Source organism: Rhincodon typus, chromosome 7, assembly GCF_021869965.1.
Source record: "Rhincodon typus isolate 14 chromosome 7, sRhiTyp1.1, whole genome shotgun sequence".
NCBI classification, from domain to species: Eukaryota; Metazoa; Chordata; class Chondrichthyes; order Orectolobiformes; family Rhincodontidae; genus Rhincodon; species Rhincodon typus.
This window is the reverse complement of record NC_063338.1, coordinates 81,342,745-81,359,262: the sequence shown is the minus strand read 5'-3', so window position 1 is coordinate 81,359,262 and position 16,518 is coordinate 81,342,745. Positions and strand designations below refer to the sequence as shown.

At 43.4% G+C, this 16,518-nt stretch overlaps 1 protein-coding gene across 1 annotated transcript in view; it reads left to right on the top strand.

Moving 5' to 3' along the window:
- Positions 1-16,518, top strand: part of si:dkey-219c10.4 (high affinity cGMP-specific 3',5'-cyclic phosphodiesterase 9A) — a 123,626-nt gene that overhangs the window by 74,371 nt on the left and 32,737 nt on the right. The window contains exon 7 of the mRNA XM_048599250.1: positions 2,969-3,028. Within this exon, the coding sequence (XP_048455207.1) occupies positions 2,969-3,028 (60 nt within the window). The remainder of the gene's footprint in view (positions 1-2,968; positions 3,029-16,518) is intronic.

Sequence of the window (16,518 nt, the reverse complement as noted above, 5' to 3'; positions counted from 1 at the left end):
TGATGAGTCATTTGAGAGAATATGGTGATCGGAAAAATGTTGATGCTGAGAAAAAGGTCTGATTTTCCACACAAGGTTTTAATATGAGATGAGAATCTCATTAGTGAGCAGAAAGGGGTGTATTCACATATATTAACATCTTACTCTTATTATTGTTACCTCAATTATATGCATGACACTATTTTCCCAGGTAGCAGAGGGAAACTACATGCAACAATTCCTGATATGAAATTCTGAGCAATACCTGGCATTTCCAGCTTGCTGTTTGTCTTCTGGTCCTGCATATTGACTGTCTTAGACAAGCTGGTAGAATAGGTAGAAGTCTGGCCAATTACACTTAATATTGGGGGATACAAGGTGATGCATTATGGTGGAAAGAATGAGAAAATATCAACTGAAGAATACAATTCGAAAGAAGGTACAGGAATAGAGAGGCTGGGGGATATGACTATAAATTATTAAAGGTGGAAGGGCAGATTGAGAAAGTGGTTATGAAGACATTGCAAGATCCTGAGCTGTATAAATAGAAATACAGAATGCAAAAGCAATGATTGATTTTAAAACTATATAAAACATTAGTTTTTTGGCCTCACCTGGATTATTGTGTCCAACTCTCGCATCACACTTTCGGAAGAATGTGAAGGCAGTAAGGAGAGTTAGGAAGAGATTTACGAGACTGGTTCCAGGAAAATCCAGTTATTCGGATAGGATAGAGAAGCTGGAGTTATTCTCCTTCGAAAAGAAATGTTTGACAAAAGATTTGATAGAGATGTTTAAAATCCTAAAGTGTCTGAGAAAGTTGATCGAGAGAACTAGTCCCAACTGGCTGAAACTTTGAGAACCATAGAACGCCGATATGAGGTGGTTGACAAAAAAACCAAAGACAACTTAAGGATTTTTTTGAAATGCAGTGAACACTTGTTATATGGGATGCACTTCCTCAGGGAATGATGGAGGCAAATTCAATTGTGCGTTTCAATAGGGAATTGACTGAATTGCTGTTGCAGAGATCTGGCACAAACGTGACAGTTTGAATGACCTCCTTCTGTGTATTAACTATTCCTAAAGAGTGATGGTGCTGGCAAAAATAAATTTTAGTTTTGATGCAATGTTGGCATGTGATGTCCCACAGTCCAAAGGTGCGCAGGTTAAGTGGATTCGCCATACTAAATCGCCCACAGTGTCCAGGGATGTGCAGGCTTGGTGGATTAGGCATGGGGAATGCAGGGTTACAGGGATAGAGTAGAGGGTGGGTCTGAGTGAGATGCTCTTGGGAGGAGCAGTCTAGACTCAATGAGCTGAATGGCCTGCTTCTACTCTGTAGGGACTCTATGATTCCGTGAAATCTTCAAAGCTGTTCACAAGCAGTGGAGGGGGTGCAGAGGAGATTTACAAGGATGTTGCCTGGAGCAGTTTCACTACAAAGAGAGGCTGGATAGGTTCAGGTGTTTCTTTTTTAAAGAGCATAGAAGGCTGACCTGTTTGAAGTGTACTAGGCTGTGAAGAGCATGGACAGGGTGGATAGAAAGCAGCTATTCCCCTTAGTTGAAGAGTCAGTAACAAAGGAGGCATCATTGTAAGGTGATGAGCAGGAGGTTTAGAGGGTTTTAAGGAATGTATTTTTTTCACCCAGGGTGTAGTGGGAATCTGGAATGCACTGCTTGGGAGGATAGCAGAGGTGGGAAACTCCCAACCTTTAAAAAGTACTTGAATGAACACCTGAAATGTCATAACATTCAAGGCTACGCGCCAAGTGCTGAGAAAGTAGATAAGTAATGGGTTTCTTTTGTCAGTGCAGACTCAATGGGCCAAAGTGCCTCTTCTGTATCGCATGGCTGTATGATTACAACTCAATGAATTAGCTGGAAGAATGGTTCAGAAGCCAAACTCGGCAGCAACCAACATTAAAGTTCCACCAACACCAACCAGCAAAATCCTGGAGGAGGATTTTGGCCGGGTTAGGCTTTCTCCTGAATAGTACCATGAGACTTCATGTTCACTTGAAAAGGTATTTAGGACTGGGTTAAAATTGTATCAGAGATAGTAGGAACTGCAGATGCTGGAGAATCTGAGATAACAAGGTGTAGAGCTGGATGAACACAGCAGGCCAAGCAGCATCATAGGAGCAGGAAAGCTGATGTTTCGGGCCTAGACCCTTCTTCAGAAATGGGGGAGGGGAAGGGGGCTCTGAAATAAATACGGAGAGAGGGGGAGGCGGATAGAAGATGGATAGAGGAGAAGATACGTGGAGAGGAAACAAACAGGTCGAAGAGGCGGGGATGGAGCCAGTAAAGGTGAGTGTAGGTGGGGAGTTAGGGAGGGGATAGGTCAGTCCAGGGAGGACGGAGAGGTCAAGGGGGCGGGATGAGGTTAGTAGGTAGGAGATGGGGGTGCGGCTTGAGGTGGGAGGAGGGGATAGGTGGGAGGAAGAACAGGTTAGGGAGGCGGGGACGAGCTGGGCTGGGTTGTTTAATGTCTCATCAAAAAGAGGCGGCCTCTGACATTGCAACTTTTGCTCAGTGTTGTACTGAAGTGTACATGAATCATAAAATAACCGAAACAAATATTGAAGTTATTCTGCATTACAATAAGCGAAATCTTTCAATCTAGGTTACAGGAGGTATTTTAACTGCTGTAGGTATGGTGACTTTTATTCAGGTCAGATTGACTCAACTCAGTCAGAGGTTTGCTCAGCGTGTGATGTGGAAGGAAGCAGCAAATTTGGTCAAATCTATAAACCTTGAGTGGAACAAATGGCCTTCTTCTTGGCTAAGAGAATTTGATCACCTCATCTCCTAACACAGGAACAGAACTTGAATAGAAATAGAGGCTTGATTAGAACTGAGTAGCCAGCTAAACATTGCTTTGCTGGAAACAAAGAAACCAGTTGTTAATTAGAGAGACATCATTGCTATCAATAGAGTAAATGAGATCTCTCTTAAATATCGCTAATTGTTTTTCACTGCAGCAGTCTGGAGGTCACAGAAGAAGTTAGACAGTATCTGAAGACACCAACCTTCGATAACTGGTATGCAAACCTTGGGCTCTTCCCTGAGCAAGTTGTTAATCAATATCCACTAATTGCAGTCGTTTTTGAATGACCTATTCAGATATGTTATGACGTGCCTCTGTAACAGATGGGACTTGAATTCAAGTTTGTCTGGCTTGAAATGAGGGACACCAACACTGCACAACAAGAGCCACAATTACTTGTGTATTTGAACTGAATGATAAATATGGGCCCAATATTTGTCCAGTCGGAATCCAATTTATATTTCTGAATTAATAATTGACAGGCTTGGCTGGTATGAGTGCTCTGGGATGTAATTGGGATAATCTTCTCAGACACTTTGTGAATTATGAATTGATCCTACGTATCAGTCAATTTTGGGTAGTATATATACTAGCTGCTTTTCGGTAATGCTTATAAATTGATATGAAGGCAGTAACTATATTCTATGGCTGTTATTAATCTTACAGCCTGGATTCCATTGCACATTGACAGCAGGGAATGTGCAGGTTGTTAGTGTGCATTGTGACACTTCATTGGCGCAAACAAATCTCTCGATTGGAGTAGAAGCACCATTCCAAACTCATCATCAATGTACATCGCAAAACTTATCTTTTTATATTTTCAAGCATTTAGTTAAGTGGGGATTTTTATAACAGATCACCAGGTACCAAGGAACAATGATGGAGCCAGGGGAATATCAAACTAAGTACATGATTAGGCTATTCTTTCCTTTGAGCTTGCTCCACCAAGTGGTTCTAACGTGAAATTAAACAGATGTTTATGATCAGTTTGTGAATGTTGGGCTGATATTCCCACCTTGAATCCAGCTATTCAATTTTTTCAAAAATTTGTTGATCACCTGTGACGAGACTCACAAGTGAGTCCGGAAGACGTTCATGACTCGCAGCTGCTAATCTGGTCCGTTCGTTCAAGACGGGCAGCACGGTGGCTCAGTGGTTAGCATTGCTGCCTCACAGCGCCAGGGACCTGGGTTCGATTCCACCCTCAAGCGACTGTCTGTGTGGAGTTTGCATATTCTCCCTGTGTCTGCGTGGGTTTCCTCCAGGTGCTCCAGTTTCCTCCCGCAGTCCAAAGATGTTCAGGGTAGGTGAATTGGCCATGCTAAGTTGCCCATAGTGTTCAGTGATGTGTAGATTAGGAGGATGGGTCTGTGTGGGATGCTCTGACGGTCAGTGTAGACTTGTTGGGCCGAAGGGCCTGTTTCCACACTGTAGGGATTCTATGATAACTGCCTCGGCACTACCACTGTAAATATACTGTAAGTAGATCTGGGAGTCAATTGAAATGTAACAATTTGTTCACTTGGTGTACTTTGCAACCTTTGACACTTAGATGTGCTGTCATCAGAAAGTCCCAAACAGAGCCCAGGCCCATCCACAGGAAATAATGTAAATCGGAAGAGAGGTTGGACTTCTCAGGTTCAACTTTTCTTGTGGGGTAGGAGTCACAGGAAGGGAGCTGTAGAAGATGAGGGCAGAGTGTTCAGAGGTAAGAGTAGATAGTTGGCTTCAGTGACCATTCCCCTTTCCTTCAATCAGGATTTTTCTTTTATTCATTCACGAGATGCCGGCGTTACTAACTGGTCAGCATTTATTATCCATTCCCAGTTGCCCAGAGGGCAGTTCAGAGTCAACTACATTGCTGTGGGTCTGGAGTCACTTATAGCCCAGACCAGGTAAGGATGGCAGTTTCCTTCCCTAAAGGGCATGAGTGAACCAGACGGGTTTTCCTGACAATCGGCAACTATCTCATCATCATCATTAGGCTCTATTTACAGATTGTTACTAAATTCAAATGCCATGGCAGGTTTCAAACCCAGGACCCCAGAACGTTACCTGGGTTTCTGGATTAATATTCTAGCGATAATACTAATCGACCATCACCTACCTGAAATAACTGCACAGAGGCTGGTATCCGTCACCAAGACATCTTTTATTTACATGTGCACAGTATTCTGGCTGTGGCCAGCCAGATCGGAGTCAGTCCCCTGAACTGAGGAGATTCTGATCTCCTGGTTATATCGGTCAGACAGTGCTTTCCTGATTGGCTCAGGTTAACAACCCCCAATAAACAACCTCGTAGTCAATGAGGTCAAGCTGGTTCCAATCACTACGCTACCCCGATAATTTATGGCTTGGCATTGCAGTCTTTGGGCCTGATGTGGCGGACTTTCAGCCCAGCGTGGCAGACTCTCGGCCCAGTGTGGCAGACTCTTGCCCGGCTTGGCAATCTCTCAGCAGCCCAGCCTGGTGGTCTCTCAATTCTAAATGGTGGTCTTTGAGTGGTATGTGGCGGTCTCTCGGCCCACTGGTGGCCTTAGTGTGGACTTCCAGTCTCGAGGTGATTCCTCGAAGTGTGGTCCCACTGTGGCTAAGCATGTAAGAAAGACTGTAATGTTTGAACTTTCAGCTTTATTTCTTTATTTTCCACTTAAAACTAAGAAGGTCTGCAATGTGTAACTTTTAACCACATTTTGTATGTTTTATGCTATACTATAATTACTGCATTGTTTAACTTTTAACTTTGTCTTTCTTTTTACCTTGTTCTTAAGATTCTGTACCGAGTATTTGTACCTAAGATGGCACCTTGTGTGGTGAAATTATACACTTTTCACTGCACTCCTGTACTTTTCTACTTGAGTACACGTGACGATAAAATCACAATCAAACTAACTAAGTGTCTCCGCCTCAGAAATCTGCAGGAGAACCTGACTGGTTTTGTCTGATGGCCTTCGGGAGACCTGGGAAAGCTGTGCACTCTCATTTAATCCCTGAGCCACTTCCGAGCCCAATAACAAGCCTAACTGACATCCTGCAGTGAACAAGAGGCTTTCCCAGTGGGCCCCATCCAGCCTCCAACATAACTGTGAGAGGTTTCGCACCTGCTAAGAGACTGACATTTAGGAGGCCCTGCCCCCATGTTTCCTCCTCTGGGGGACTGCATGAAATCTAGCCCACTTTTGCCATCTATGGCCCTTCCTAACTTCTTCCTCCCATCCACATTCCTAAATCTTTGTATCATTTGCAAAGTACAACTCTCTTTTCCTTCAATTAAGACGTGATGAAGAGCTGTATATATATCCTCATTGCAGAGAACATTACTTGCCATGTCCTGAGAATCGGAGAACAAACCACATAACAAGTGTTCCACACCACCCTCCTAACCAACTGTTAACCCATCTCACAATATTACTCTAAATCCATCTGCTGTCATTGCATCCAATGATTCACGCCTATCCACACTGTTAATAAACTTCCCCCTATGCTTGGAGTTTGCATTTCTGCTGAACTAATTTAATTTATGGTCAGATAGTGCTTTTGATTTGTCCATGAAAATAACAAAATGCAAAAAAAAAAGTATTTTCACAGTTGCTTGCAACAATATAGCCATATTTTAATCAGAACCTGATTTAAATCAAAGGGCGTCATTAAGTGTGCTCTGAGCAAATTGGGATGGGAACACTTGTTACATTATCTATCCCAATTTGTACTGGGTTTATAGCCACAGCATCAAAATGAGGCAGTGCTTGCACTTATTACTTTAGTATAAAAATTTTATGGCCGTTAGATGTTCCAATGATATTTGAAATGTGTATTTGATGATATCTAGATCAATAATGATTTTTTTTGTAAAATCTGCAACTGATGTTTAAATATTGCTGGCTTTGACAATAGTTGAAAGACAAAAATTCCAGGGCTTGCACGGAGGCTATGACTTCCTTAGAGTGAAAGAGTTCAATTACAAATAGGAAACAACTAATCACTATTGAGTTTGAAGGGGAGAGCAAATCTAAAATGTCACCACCAGAACTGTCTTCCAAAATTGCGACCCCCACTTCCTAAAAATTATCTACAAAGTAATTCCCAGACATTTGCTTATGTGTAAACAGGGTCTAGGGTTTGTTCATAACTTCCATCGTTACTTTTGTTGTCGCTCCTGGTGTATGACAAGGTATTTGCTAAAACTCACTTCCATCGTCACATCATGTTCCTCAGTGACTGCCCCCAGCTCAGTCTCACTCTACGTGGATTCCAACTGAAGCTTTATCGTTCGTGTTTTGAATCAACCCAGTGTCATAATATATCCATGATGTACATTGCTCCTCAGGTAGCTGTTCTTGCTGTATCCTGAGATCCACCCTGAGTGCCATGCCATCACAAAATGCACCCTCTCAACTTTGTTCCAGCACTGCCTCACACTGGCTCAGAACCCCCCAGTTCCACTTCATCCTCCGGCTCATTCGACGTTCTAACAAGAAACTTTTTCTTTTCCATTACCTTTAGTCTATCCGACTATTTTTTTCCCTCTCTGCCTCTTTCTCCTCCTATCGTTTACTTCTCCCCTCTCTCCCCACCCCATCTTCAGCATGTATACTAATCCTTTCCAGCTGCAATCAATTCTGAAAAATGGTCACTGGACCCAAAATTTTAACTCTGCTTTCTCTCCACAGACGCTGCCAGATCTGCTGAGTTTTTTTTCCAGCAATTTTTGATTTTGTTTCATTTCCAGCATCTGTAGTTCTTTTTTTTCTTGTAGAGTTTGTTCAGTGTATGTTGTAAAGTACTGGAATCATGACATCAGCACTATGTCCATATTCATGCTCTAAGCCATGGAAAAGTCACGGGTTGGAGAGACTTCAGCTGCCTCTACTGTTGTTACTTGATGCTGAAATTTGTGAAGCTGGATTAATGGTAATGAAGGAATTCAGGTTTACTCCCAGTGCCATATAATAGCGAGATCAGAAATCAGTGAATAGACTGAAATTCATGGTTAGAAGGATGGTGTAGGAGGGAAGGATTTAAATTCATGAGGCATTGGGACACAATTCTGGAGAAGATGGAAGGTATACAAGCTGGCCAGGTTGCAATCAGTAGGAACAGGACCAATATCCTCACAGAGGCATTTGCTAGTACTGTTGATTGATTAATTGATTGATTTATTCTCAGGTGTACCGAAGTACAGTGAAAAGTGTTGTTTACAAACAGTACAGGCCGACCATAGTAAACAAGAATGTGCAGATCAAAAAGACTTAGACAGAGGCATACAGGTTACATTGCACAGGGCATGCACTAAGTAATAGCAACGTTAGCGAGATCAGCGTTATTTGAGGCTAGCGAGTCCATTCATCAGCCTAATAACAGCGGGGAAGAAGCTGTTCCCGAACTTGTTGGTGCATATGCTCAGGCTTCTGTACCTTCTGCCTGATGGAAAAGGTTGTAGGAGGTCATTACCAGGGTGCAATGGGTCTTTGATGATGTTGGCAGCCTTTCTGCGGCAGCGAGCCGGGTAAATGGAGTCCATGGATGGAAGGTTGGCTTCCGTGATGGTCTGGACTGTGCACATTGCCTTCTGTAGTTTCTTACAGTCCTGGGCAGAGCAGTTGCCATACTAGGCCGCTATGCACCCGGACAGTATGCCTTCAATGGTGCATCTGTAGAAGTTGGTGAGGGACCTTATGGACATGACAAATTTCCTGAGCTGCCTCAGGAAGAAGAGACGTTGTTGTGCCTTCTTGACTGTCGCATCTACAAAGTCCAGGACAGGTTTCACTCCAAGGCATGTGACACTCTCCACCCGCTCAACCTCCACTCCATTGATGTAGACGGTGGCATGTTCTCCTCCTTTCTTTCTGAAGTCAATGATCAGTTCCTTAGTTTTGCTGACATTGAGAGAGAGGATGTTCTCATTGCACCATGTCACCAAGCCCTCTATTTCCCTCCTGTATTTTGACTCATCATTGTTAGATATCTGTCCTACTATGGTGATGTTGTCAGCGAACTTGTAAATGGCTTTCATTCGGAATTCGGCAATACAGTACAGTAGGGGGCTGAGGACACATCCTTTGGGGGATTCCAGTGTTGAGTGTTATTGTGGAGGAGGTGCAGTTACCTATCCTCGTTGATTGCGGTCTGTGGGTCAGAAAGCTGAGGATCCAGTTGTGGAGGGCGGAGCCAAGACCAAGGTCATACAGTTTTGAGATCAGTCTGTAGGGGATAATAGTGTTGAAGGAGGAGCCGTAGTCAACGAGCAGGAGTCTGAAATAGGTATCCTTGTTGTCCAGATGTTCCAGGGATGAGTGCAGGGCGAGGGATATGGCATCTTCTGTAGACCTGTTACATCGGTAGGCAAACTGTAGGGGATTGAGCCAGTTTGGGAGACTGGAGTTGATGTGGGCCATGACCAGTCTCTCGAAGCACTTCATGATTATTGAAGTCAGAGCTATTGGGTGGTAGTCATTAAGGCACACCGCATGTATTTTCTTGGGTAAAGGGATGATGGTGGTCTTCTTGAAGCAGGTGGGGACTTCAGTTTGTAGGAGGGAGAGGTTGAAGATATTGGTGAACACCTCCGACAGTTAGACTGCATAGGATTTGAGTGCTTGGCTGGGGACACCGTCTGGTTCACTTTCCTTGGGTTGACTCCCAGGAATTCTGATCTGACGTCTGCAATAGTGACCGAGGAACAGGTGTGTCTGGAGCTGTTGGGGCAGATGTTACCGTGCCGCTGGCATTCTGCTCAAACCTAGCATTGAAAGCATTGAGATCATCAGGGAGTGATGTGTCTTTGTCTGCTATCTTGCTCTGCTTCATTTTGTATCCCATAATGTTGTTTAGGCCTGGCCATATGCGGCAGGAGTCTGTTTGGTTGGTTTGGGCCTCTAACGGTCCAGTACTGCCTCTTGGCATCCCAAATGGCTTTGTGGAGGTCATATCTGGATTTTCTGCACTGGTCTGGGTCATTCGACTTGAATGCTGCATGTCTGGTCTTTGGTAGGGAGTGGATTTCCTGGTTTATCCAAGGACTTTGGTACACAGTCCTCCACACATTTGCTAATGAAGTCCGTGATGATGATGGCGTACTCGTCTAGGTTTTCCACTGAGTACTTGAACACGGTCCAGTCCACCGATTCCAAGCAGTCCCAGAGACGCTCTTCCACTGCCTCGGAACAGCATTGTACTTCATTTTGTGAAGGTCCTTCCATTTCAGCTTCTGCTTGTAAGCAGGGAGGAGGAACACAGCGCGGTGATCTGATTCTCCGAATTGTGGGCAGAGGTTGGAGCGGTAGGTGTCTTTGATGGTTGTGTAGAAGTGGTCCAAAATGTTCTCTCCTCTAGTGGGGCAGTAGATATGTTGGTGGTACATTGGCAGCACCATCTGGAGGTTAGCTTTGTTGAAGTCGTCGGCCACGATGAATAGGGCCTCGGGGAATTTTGTCTCTAGAGTGTTTGTGGTGGTGTAAATCCCATCTAGGGCATTCTTCCCATCTGCATGGTATGGTATGTAGACTGCTGTCAGGATGGCAGAGATGAACTCTCGTGGTAGGTAGTAGGTATTTTTACCGTGAGGTATTCTAGGTCCGGGAGCAATGGCATTCCAGGGTCACTACATCTGAGCACCAGGAAGTGTTGATCAGGAACCATATCCCACTGCCCTTTGCCTTACCCGAGGATGCCGTGCGGTCCATGCAATGTATGGAGAACCCGTCAGCTTGTAGGGCACTGTTGGGAATGGCAGGGACAAGCCAAGTCTCCGTGAGACAGAGCACACAACAGTCTCTCAGTTCCCTCTGGAAGGTAAGTCTAGTTCTGACTTTGTCCATTTTGTTTACAACAGCCTGAACATTTGCTAGGAGTATGCTGGGGAGAGGGGTCTTGAAACTGTTGTTTCAACCTCAACCCAGCACTTTTCCCCCATTTCTTTGTAGGTTTCCTGCATCTGGATGTTCCGGGCAATTGGTGGTGTGAGTCTCTGCTCCAGCAGGTCAGTGAGTCGGGTCTGGTTGGGCTAGCCCTCCCCCGGGGCAGGATGCTGCGAGGTTGTAGGTCAGGCCTGGGCTGGTCTGGTCTTCTTGGGGATGGGTTGTGGTGGTGAAATTTTCATTCTTGGGTGTTTCCCGGGTGGTGGTGGAGCGAGCCTTCTTTTCCTGCGGGTAAGTGAGTCGGGCCTGGTTGGGCTGGGCCTCTGTGGGGTCTGGTAGTCGGGGGATCGGGGACCAGGCCCAGGCCAGTTGGGCCTCCTAGGGTTTGCGTTGCTGCTGGTCTCGGGTTGGTTGGGCCTTTGCTAGGTGGAGTAGCTATCAGGGCCGATTCCGTTCTGGGTTGTGGCCAGGTCGCTGCAGTGTGAGGGGTTTGGGTTGGTGTCCTCATGGGCCCTGCAGGAAGCCGGTAGGTCTATCCTGCATCTGCAAGTCCAGCGTCACCAGTATTTGTACCTGTATGACCGTAGGATCCTTAAACCTGTAATTAGATATAAAAGAACATTATTAGTAATTTTTACAGATTTAGAATTTAAGTTTAAAAGTGTAGAACGGTTATAAGAAATGTTTCAGTTAGATCTGCTGTAGGGAGCTTGCAAGGTGTCTCTTGGTGTTGGCGCCATCTTGGAATTGTGGAGAAGGGTTTAAGTCAGAGTGGTGGGGCATGAGAACCTGAGTAGGAGAAGAGAGTGAGGGAAACAAAGATGGGAATGAAAGATAGAAAAGGAGAAAACAAAAGTAGAAGGCAGAGGAAACAAGGGTTAGCAGCAAATGGGGTTGGAGTGCGAAACAATTTGCAAAATGTCAAAAAGAGAAGTCTAAAGTTACTATATCTGAATGTATAGAGCATTCTCTGTAAGGTAGATGGAATAAAAGTACAAATGGTTGGATTCAGATACAATATAACTACGATTGCAAAGACATGGCTGAAGGATGACTAAGGCCGGGAATTGAACATCCAAGAACATTCAACCTTTAAGAAGGATAAACAAAACAGAAAAGGAGGTGGGTGATGTTGTTAGTGAAAGATGAAGTTAGTGGAATTGTGAGTCACATTTGCAATAATACTGTGACAAATGAGTCCTGCAGAACTGCCCAAAACTGAACGTAAAACTGAAAATGTCTCTCTCTAAGCCACGGGTGCTTCCCCTAAGCTTGAAAAACTTCGGAAATTTCTAACAATTATTTACCTTGCTACATTGTCGACTTTTCTAAAGTAAATACAAATACCATCTAGTTTTAAAAACTGACCCTCACAAACTGTTTAAAAATATCACAAAAGAAACATTCTTAAGTTAATAATTAATTCTTTCAGATACAAAGTAAAACCCATATGTCACCACTTCAAAATCCAAAAATCGTTATGAACAATGATATATGAATAATAATATTATATATACTGGATATTAATCGCACAATTTACATCATATTATACATAAAGGATCCTGGATTGGTGCTCTTCACTCTTACTTCCTGATAACACATTTCAATCACAGGTGTTCTCTGGTAGCCAGAGGCTACTCATGCAATGTTATTCCAAGATCTGCTGCAAGTCATATACTTCATACACATTTTGATTTTTTAAGATGGCCTCTCATCATACTGCTGTGAAATACTTGATAATGGTCAGAAAACCATGCAGTTCACAGATGTAAACCTTCCGTTGCAGTCTTAGCCTTTATTGAGATCAAGAACTGAAATTACAGTTAAATACTCCTTTTTTGATGATCATCCTGTTTAATTCTTCAGGACTGTCCTGAAAAAAAAAACAGTTGAGTATACCCATTTTCATTATTTTCCACTCATAGAATCATGCATTACAGAAGAGGCCCTTTGGTCCATCAAGTATGTACCACCATAAATATACAGTAATCCCACATCCCCACACTAGCCCTTGTCTTGAATTGTATGACACCTCAAGTGCTCATCCAAGTACTCATTAATGATTGTCGGGTTTCCCACCTCAGCTACTCTTCCAGGAGGTGCATTCCAGACCACTAGGTGAAAAATCTTTTCCTCAGATCCCCTCAAAATCTCCTGACTTTTACTTTAATAGCATTCCCCCTGTTATTGACCCTTCAATTAAGGGGAACAGCTACTTTGTATTCACCCTGTCCATGCCCCTCATAATCTTATACACCTCTAGGAGGATCCACTCAAGCTTCTCTGCTCAAAAGCAAACAATTTGAGCTTATACAGCTTCTCTTAGCTGAAATGCCCCACCCCAGGCAACAACCTGGTGAATTGCGTTACACCCCATCCAGTGCAATGATCTCCCATCTGTACTGTAGTGACCAGAACTGTGCACAGTATCCCAGCTGTGGCCTAGCTGTGTTCTGTACAGCTCCAGCATAACCTCCCTTCTCTATGCTATACAATCTATGCTATAATTTTTGCTATGCAAAAATCCTGTATCCTTTCTCAGCTACCTTATGAGCCTGTCCTGCCATCTTCAGGGATCTGTGGACAAGCTCCCCAAGATCCCTCTGTTCCTCTGAGGTTCCTTGTGTCTTGCCATTTATTGAGTACTCCCTTGTCTTGTGCCTTTTTCCAAAGTGCATCACCTCACATTTATTAACGTTAAATTCCATCTGCCATTGATCTGCCTACCAGATCAATCTGTTTATATTGTCCCAGAATGTAACATCTTCCTCTTTATGGTCAAACACGCAGCCAATCTTTGTGCCATCTGAAAGCTTACTTATCACCCCCTGATATGCTTATCTACACCATTTATGAATATCACAAACAAGAGGGAGAGATGTAAAAGGAACCTAAGGGGAAATTTTTTCACACAGAGGGTGGTGCGTGTATGGAATGAGCTGCCAGAGCAAGTGGAGGAGGTGGGTACAATTACGACATTTTAAAGGCATCTAGTTGGGTACATGAATAGGAAGAGTTTAGAGGGATCTGGGTCAAATAATGGGAAATGGGACTGGATTAATTTAGAACATCTGGTCAGCATGTGAGTTGGACTGAAGGGTCTGTTTCCTTGCTGTACAACTCTATGACTCCAATAAGGGACCCAGTGCTGATCCCTATGGTATGCCACTATGGGGAGGCAATGGCCTAGTGTATTATCGCTGGACTGTTAATCCAGAGACCCAGATAATGCTCTGGACCAGGGTTCGAATCCCAGCACGAAATTTGAATTCAATAAATATCTGGAGTTAAGAGTCTAACAATGACCATGAATCCATTGTCAATTGTCGGGAAAAACCCATCTGGTTCACTAATGTCCTTTAGGGAAGGAAACCGCCATCCTTACCTGGTCTGGCCTACATGTGACTCCAGACCCACAGCAATGTGGTTGACTCTTAACTGCCCTCTGCGCAATTAGGGATGAGCAATAAATACTGGCCTAGCCAGTGATGCCCTCATCCCGTGAATGAATAGAGGGGAAAAAACAACCAACTCTAGTCACACAAACAGCCTTCTACAACTGCCCTCTGTCTCCTTTCACTAAGCTGATTTGGGATCCATCTTGTGAAGTTACCTGGGACTCTATGAACTTTTACCTGCTTTATCAGTTTCACATGTGGAACATTTCAAGAGCCTTTCTGAAATCCATATAAAGTACATTAACTGCCCTACCCTCATCCAAACACTTGGTCACTTCCACAAAAAATTCCACTAGATTTGTTAAACATGACATCCGTCTAACAAAGCCATGCTGGCTATCCCTGATCAAACCTTGCCTCTCTAAATGGAGAGTTAATTTTCTCCTCCACTATTTTCTCCAATAGTTTCCCTGTCACTGATGTTAGACTCAGTTTCCCTGTCACTGATGTTAGACTCACTGATCTACAGTTTTCTGGTCTATTTCTATCACCCTTCTTGTAAAGTAGAACGCACATTAGCTGTTCTCCAGTCATCTGGCGTCTCCCCGGTGCCAGAGACATTTAAAATTTTGCGTGAGGACCCCTGTAAATTTTTTCCTTCACCTTCTACAGCAGCCTGGGATATAACTCATCTGGAGCTGGAGGTTTGTCCACTTTTAAATTTCCCAAAACCTCCAAAACCTCCCCACTTCCTAATCAATCAGCTCAAGAACTTCACAGTCCATTATCTCAAATTCTGTACTTGCACCTTCCTTCTCCCAAGTAAAGACAGATAGAATCATCAAGTCATAGTCATACAGCACAGAAACAGACCTTTGGTCCAACCAGTCCATGCTGAACATAATCCCAAACTATACTAGTCCTACCAGCCTGCTCCTGGCCCATATCCCTCCAAACCTTTCCTATTCATATCTCCATCCAAATGTCTTTTAAACGTTGTAATTGTACCTGCATACACCATTTCATCAGGAAGTTCATTCCACATGCGAGCTACCCTCTGTGTAAAAAAATTTGCCCCTCATATGTTTTCAAATCTCTCTCTTCTCACCTTAAAAATGTACTCCCAAGTCTTGAAATTCCCCATCTTAGGGAAAAGACAATTACCATCAACTCTAATTATACCTGTCATTATCTTATAAACTTCTATCAGGCCACCTCTCAACCTCCTACGCTCCTGTGAAAAAAGTCCCAGCCTATCCAGCCTTTCTTTATAACTCAAACCCTCCATACCCGGCAACATCCTGGTAAATCTCTTCTGAACCCTCTCCAGCTTGATAATATCCTTCCTATAACTGGGCAACCAGAAGTGGACACAGTATTTCAGAAAAGGCCTCCCTATTGTCCTGTACAACCTCAACATAACATCGCAACTCCTATACTCAAAGGACTGAGCAATGATGGCAAGCGTGCCAAACACCTTTTTGACCATCCTGTCTACATGTGATGCAAACTTTAAAGAATTAGGTACCTGCATCCCCAGGTCCCTCTGTTTTACAACACTACCCAAGACCCTATCAGGCCTTACCCTTTGTTCTACAAAAATGCAACACCTTGCATTTATCCAGATTGAACTCCACCTGCCATTTTTCAGCCCATTGACCCATTTGATCAAGATCACTTTGTAATCTTAGAAAACCTTTTTCACTGTCTTCAATGCCACCAATTTTGGTGTCATCTGCAAACTTACTAACCATCCAGATAATTTATGTAATTGATAAATGAAAGAGGACCCAGAACCAATCCCTGTGGAACATCACTGTTCACAGGCCTCTAGTCTGAAAAGCAACTGTCCACCATTCCTCTCTTTTTCCTGCTGTTAAGCCAATTATGTATCCCATTGGAAGTCTCACAATGCCAGACAATGTTGATAATTGTGAATAAATTTGTCTGAGGTCTTCCTGTTGAAGGTAATTGGAGGTCTATTTAGTTATCAGACCCTCCCAGTGCCTCCATATATGTAGATATTAGTTTGTATGTGTAAGAGAGGTCTTTGGGTTTTTTTTTGGATAGAGTCAAAATCCAATGTTTTGTTTATTTACTTATTATGCAACTGTACAGAACCAAACTGCTTTTGTGACAAAGTATATATGTAGAAATTTTTATAAATAAAGTATATTTTTGAAATTAAAAAAGTGAACAAATTTTCAAAGTGAATGCCAACTTTGAAATAACAAGGTGTAGAGCTGGATGAACAGAGCAGGCCAAGCAGCATCAGAGGAGCAGAAAAGCTGACGTTTTGGGCCTAGACTCTTCTTCCCAACTTTGAAGTCCGTTTGGAGATGCAAAGAGAGCTTTTCTGATACGTCATCCTTCTCTTATCATTCCTTTCCAATCTTTCACTCCCTATCTTGTCTGTTGTTTGATAAATACTACGACTGAACCATTGC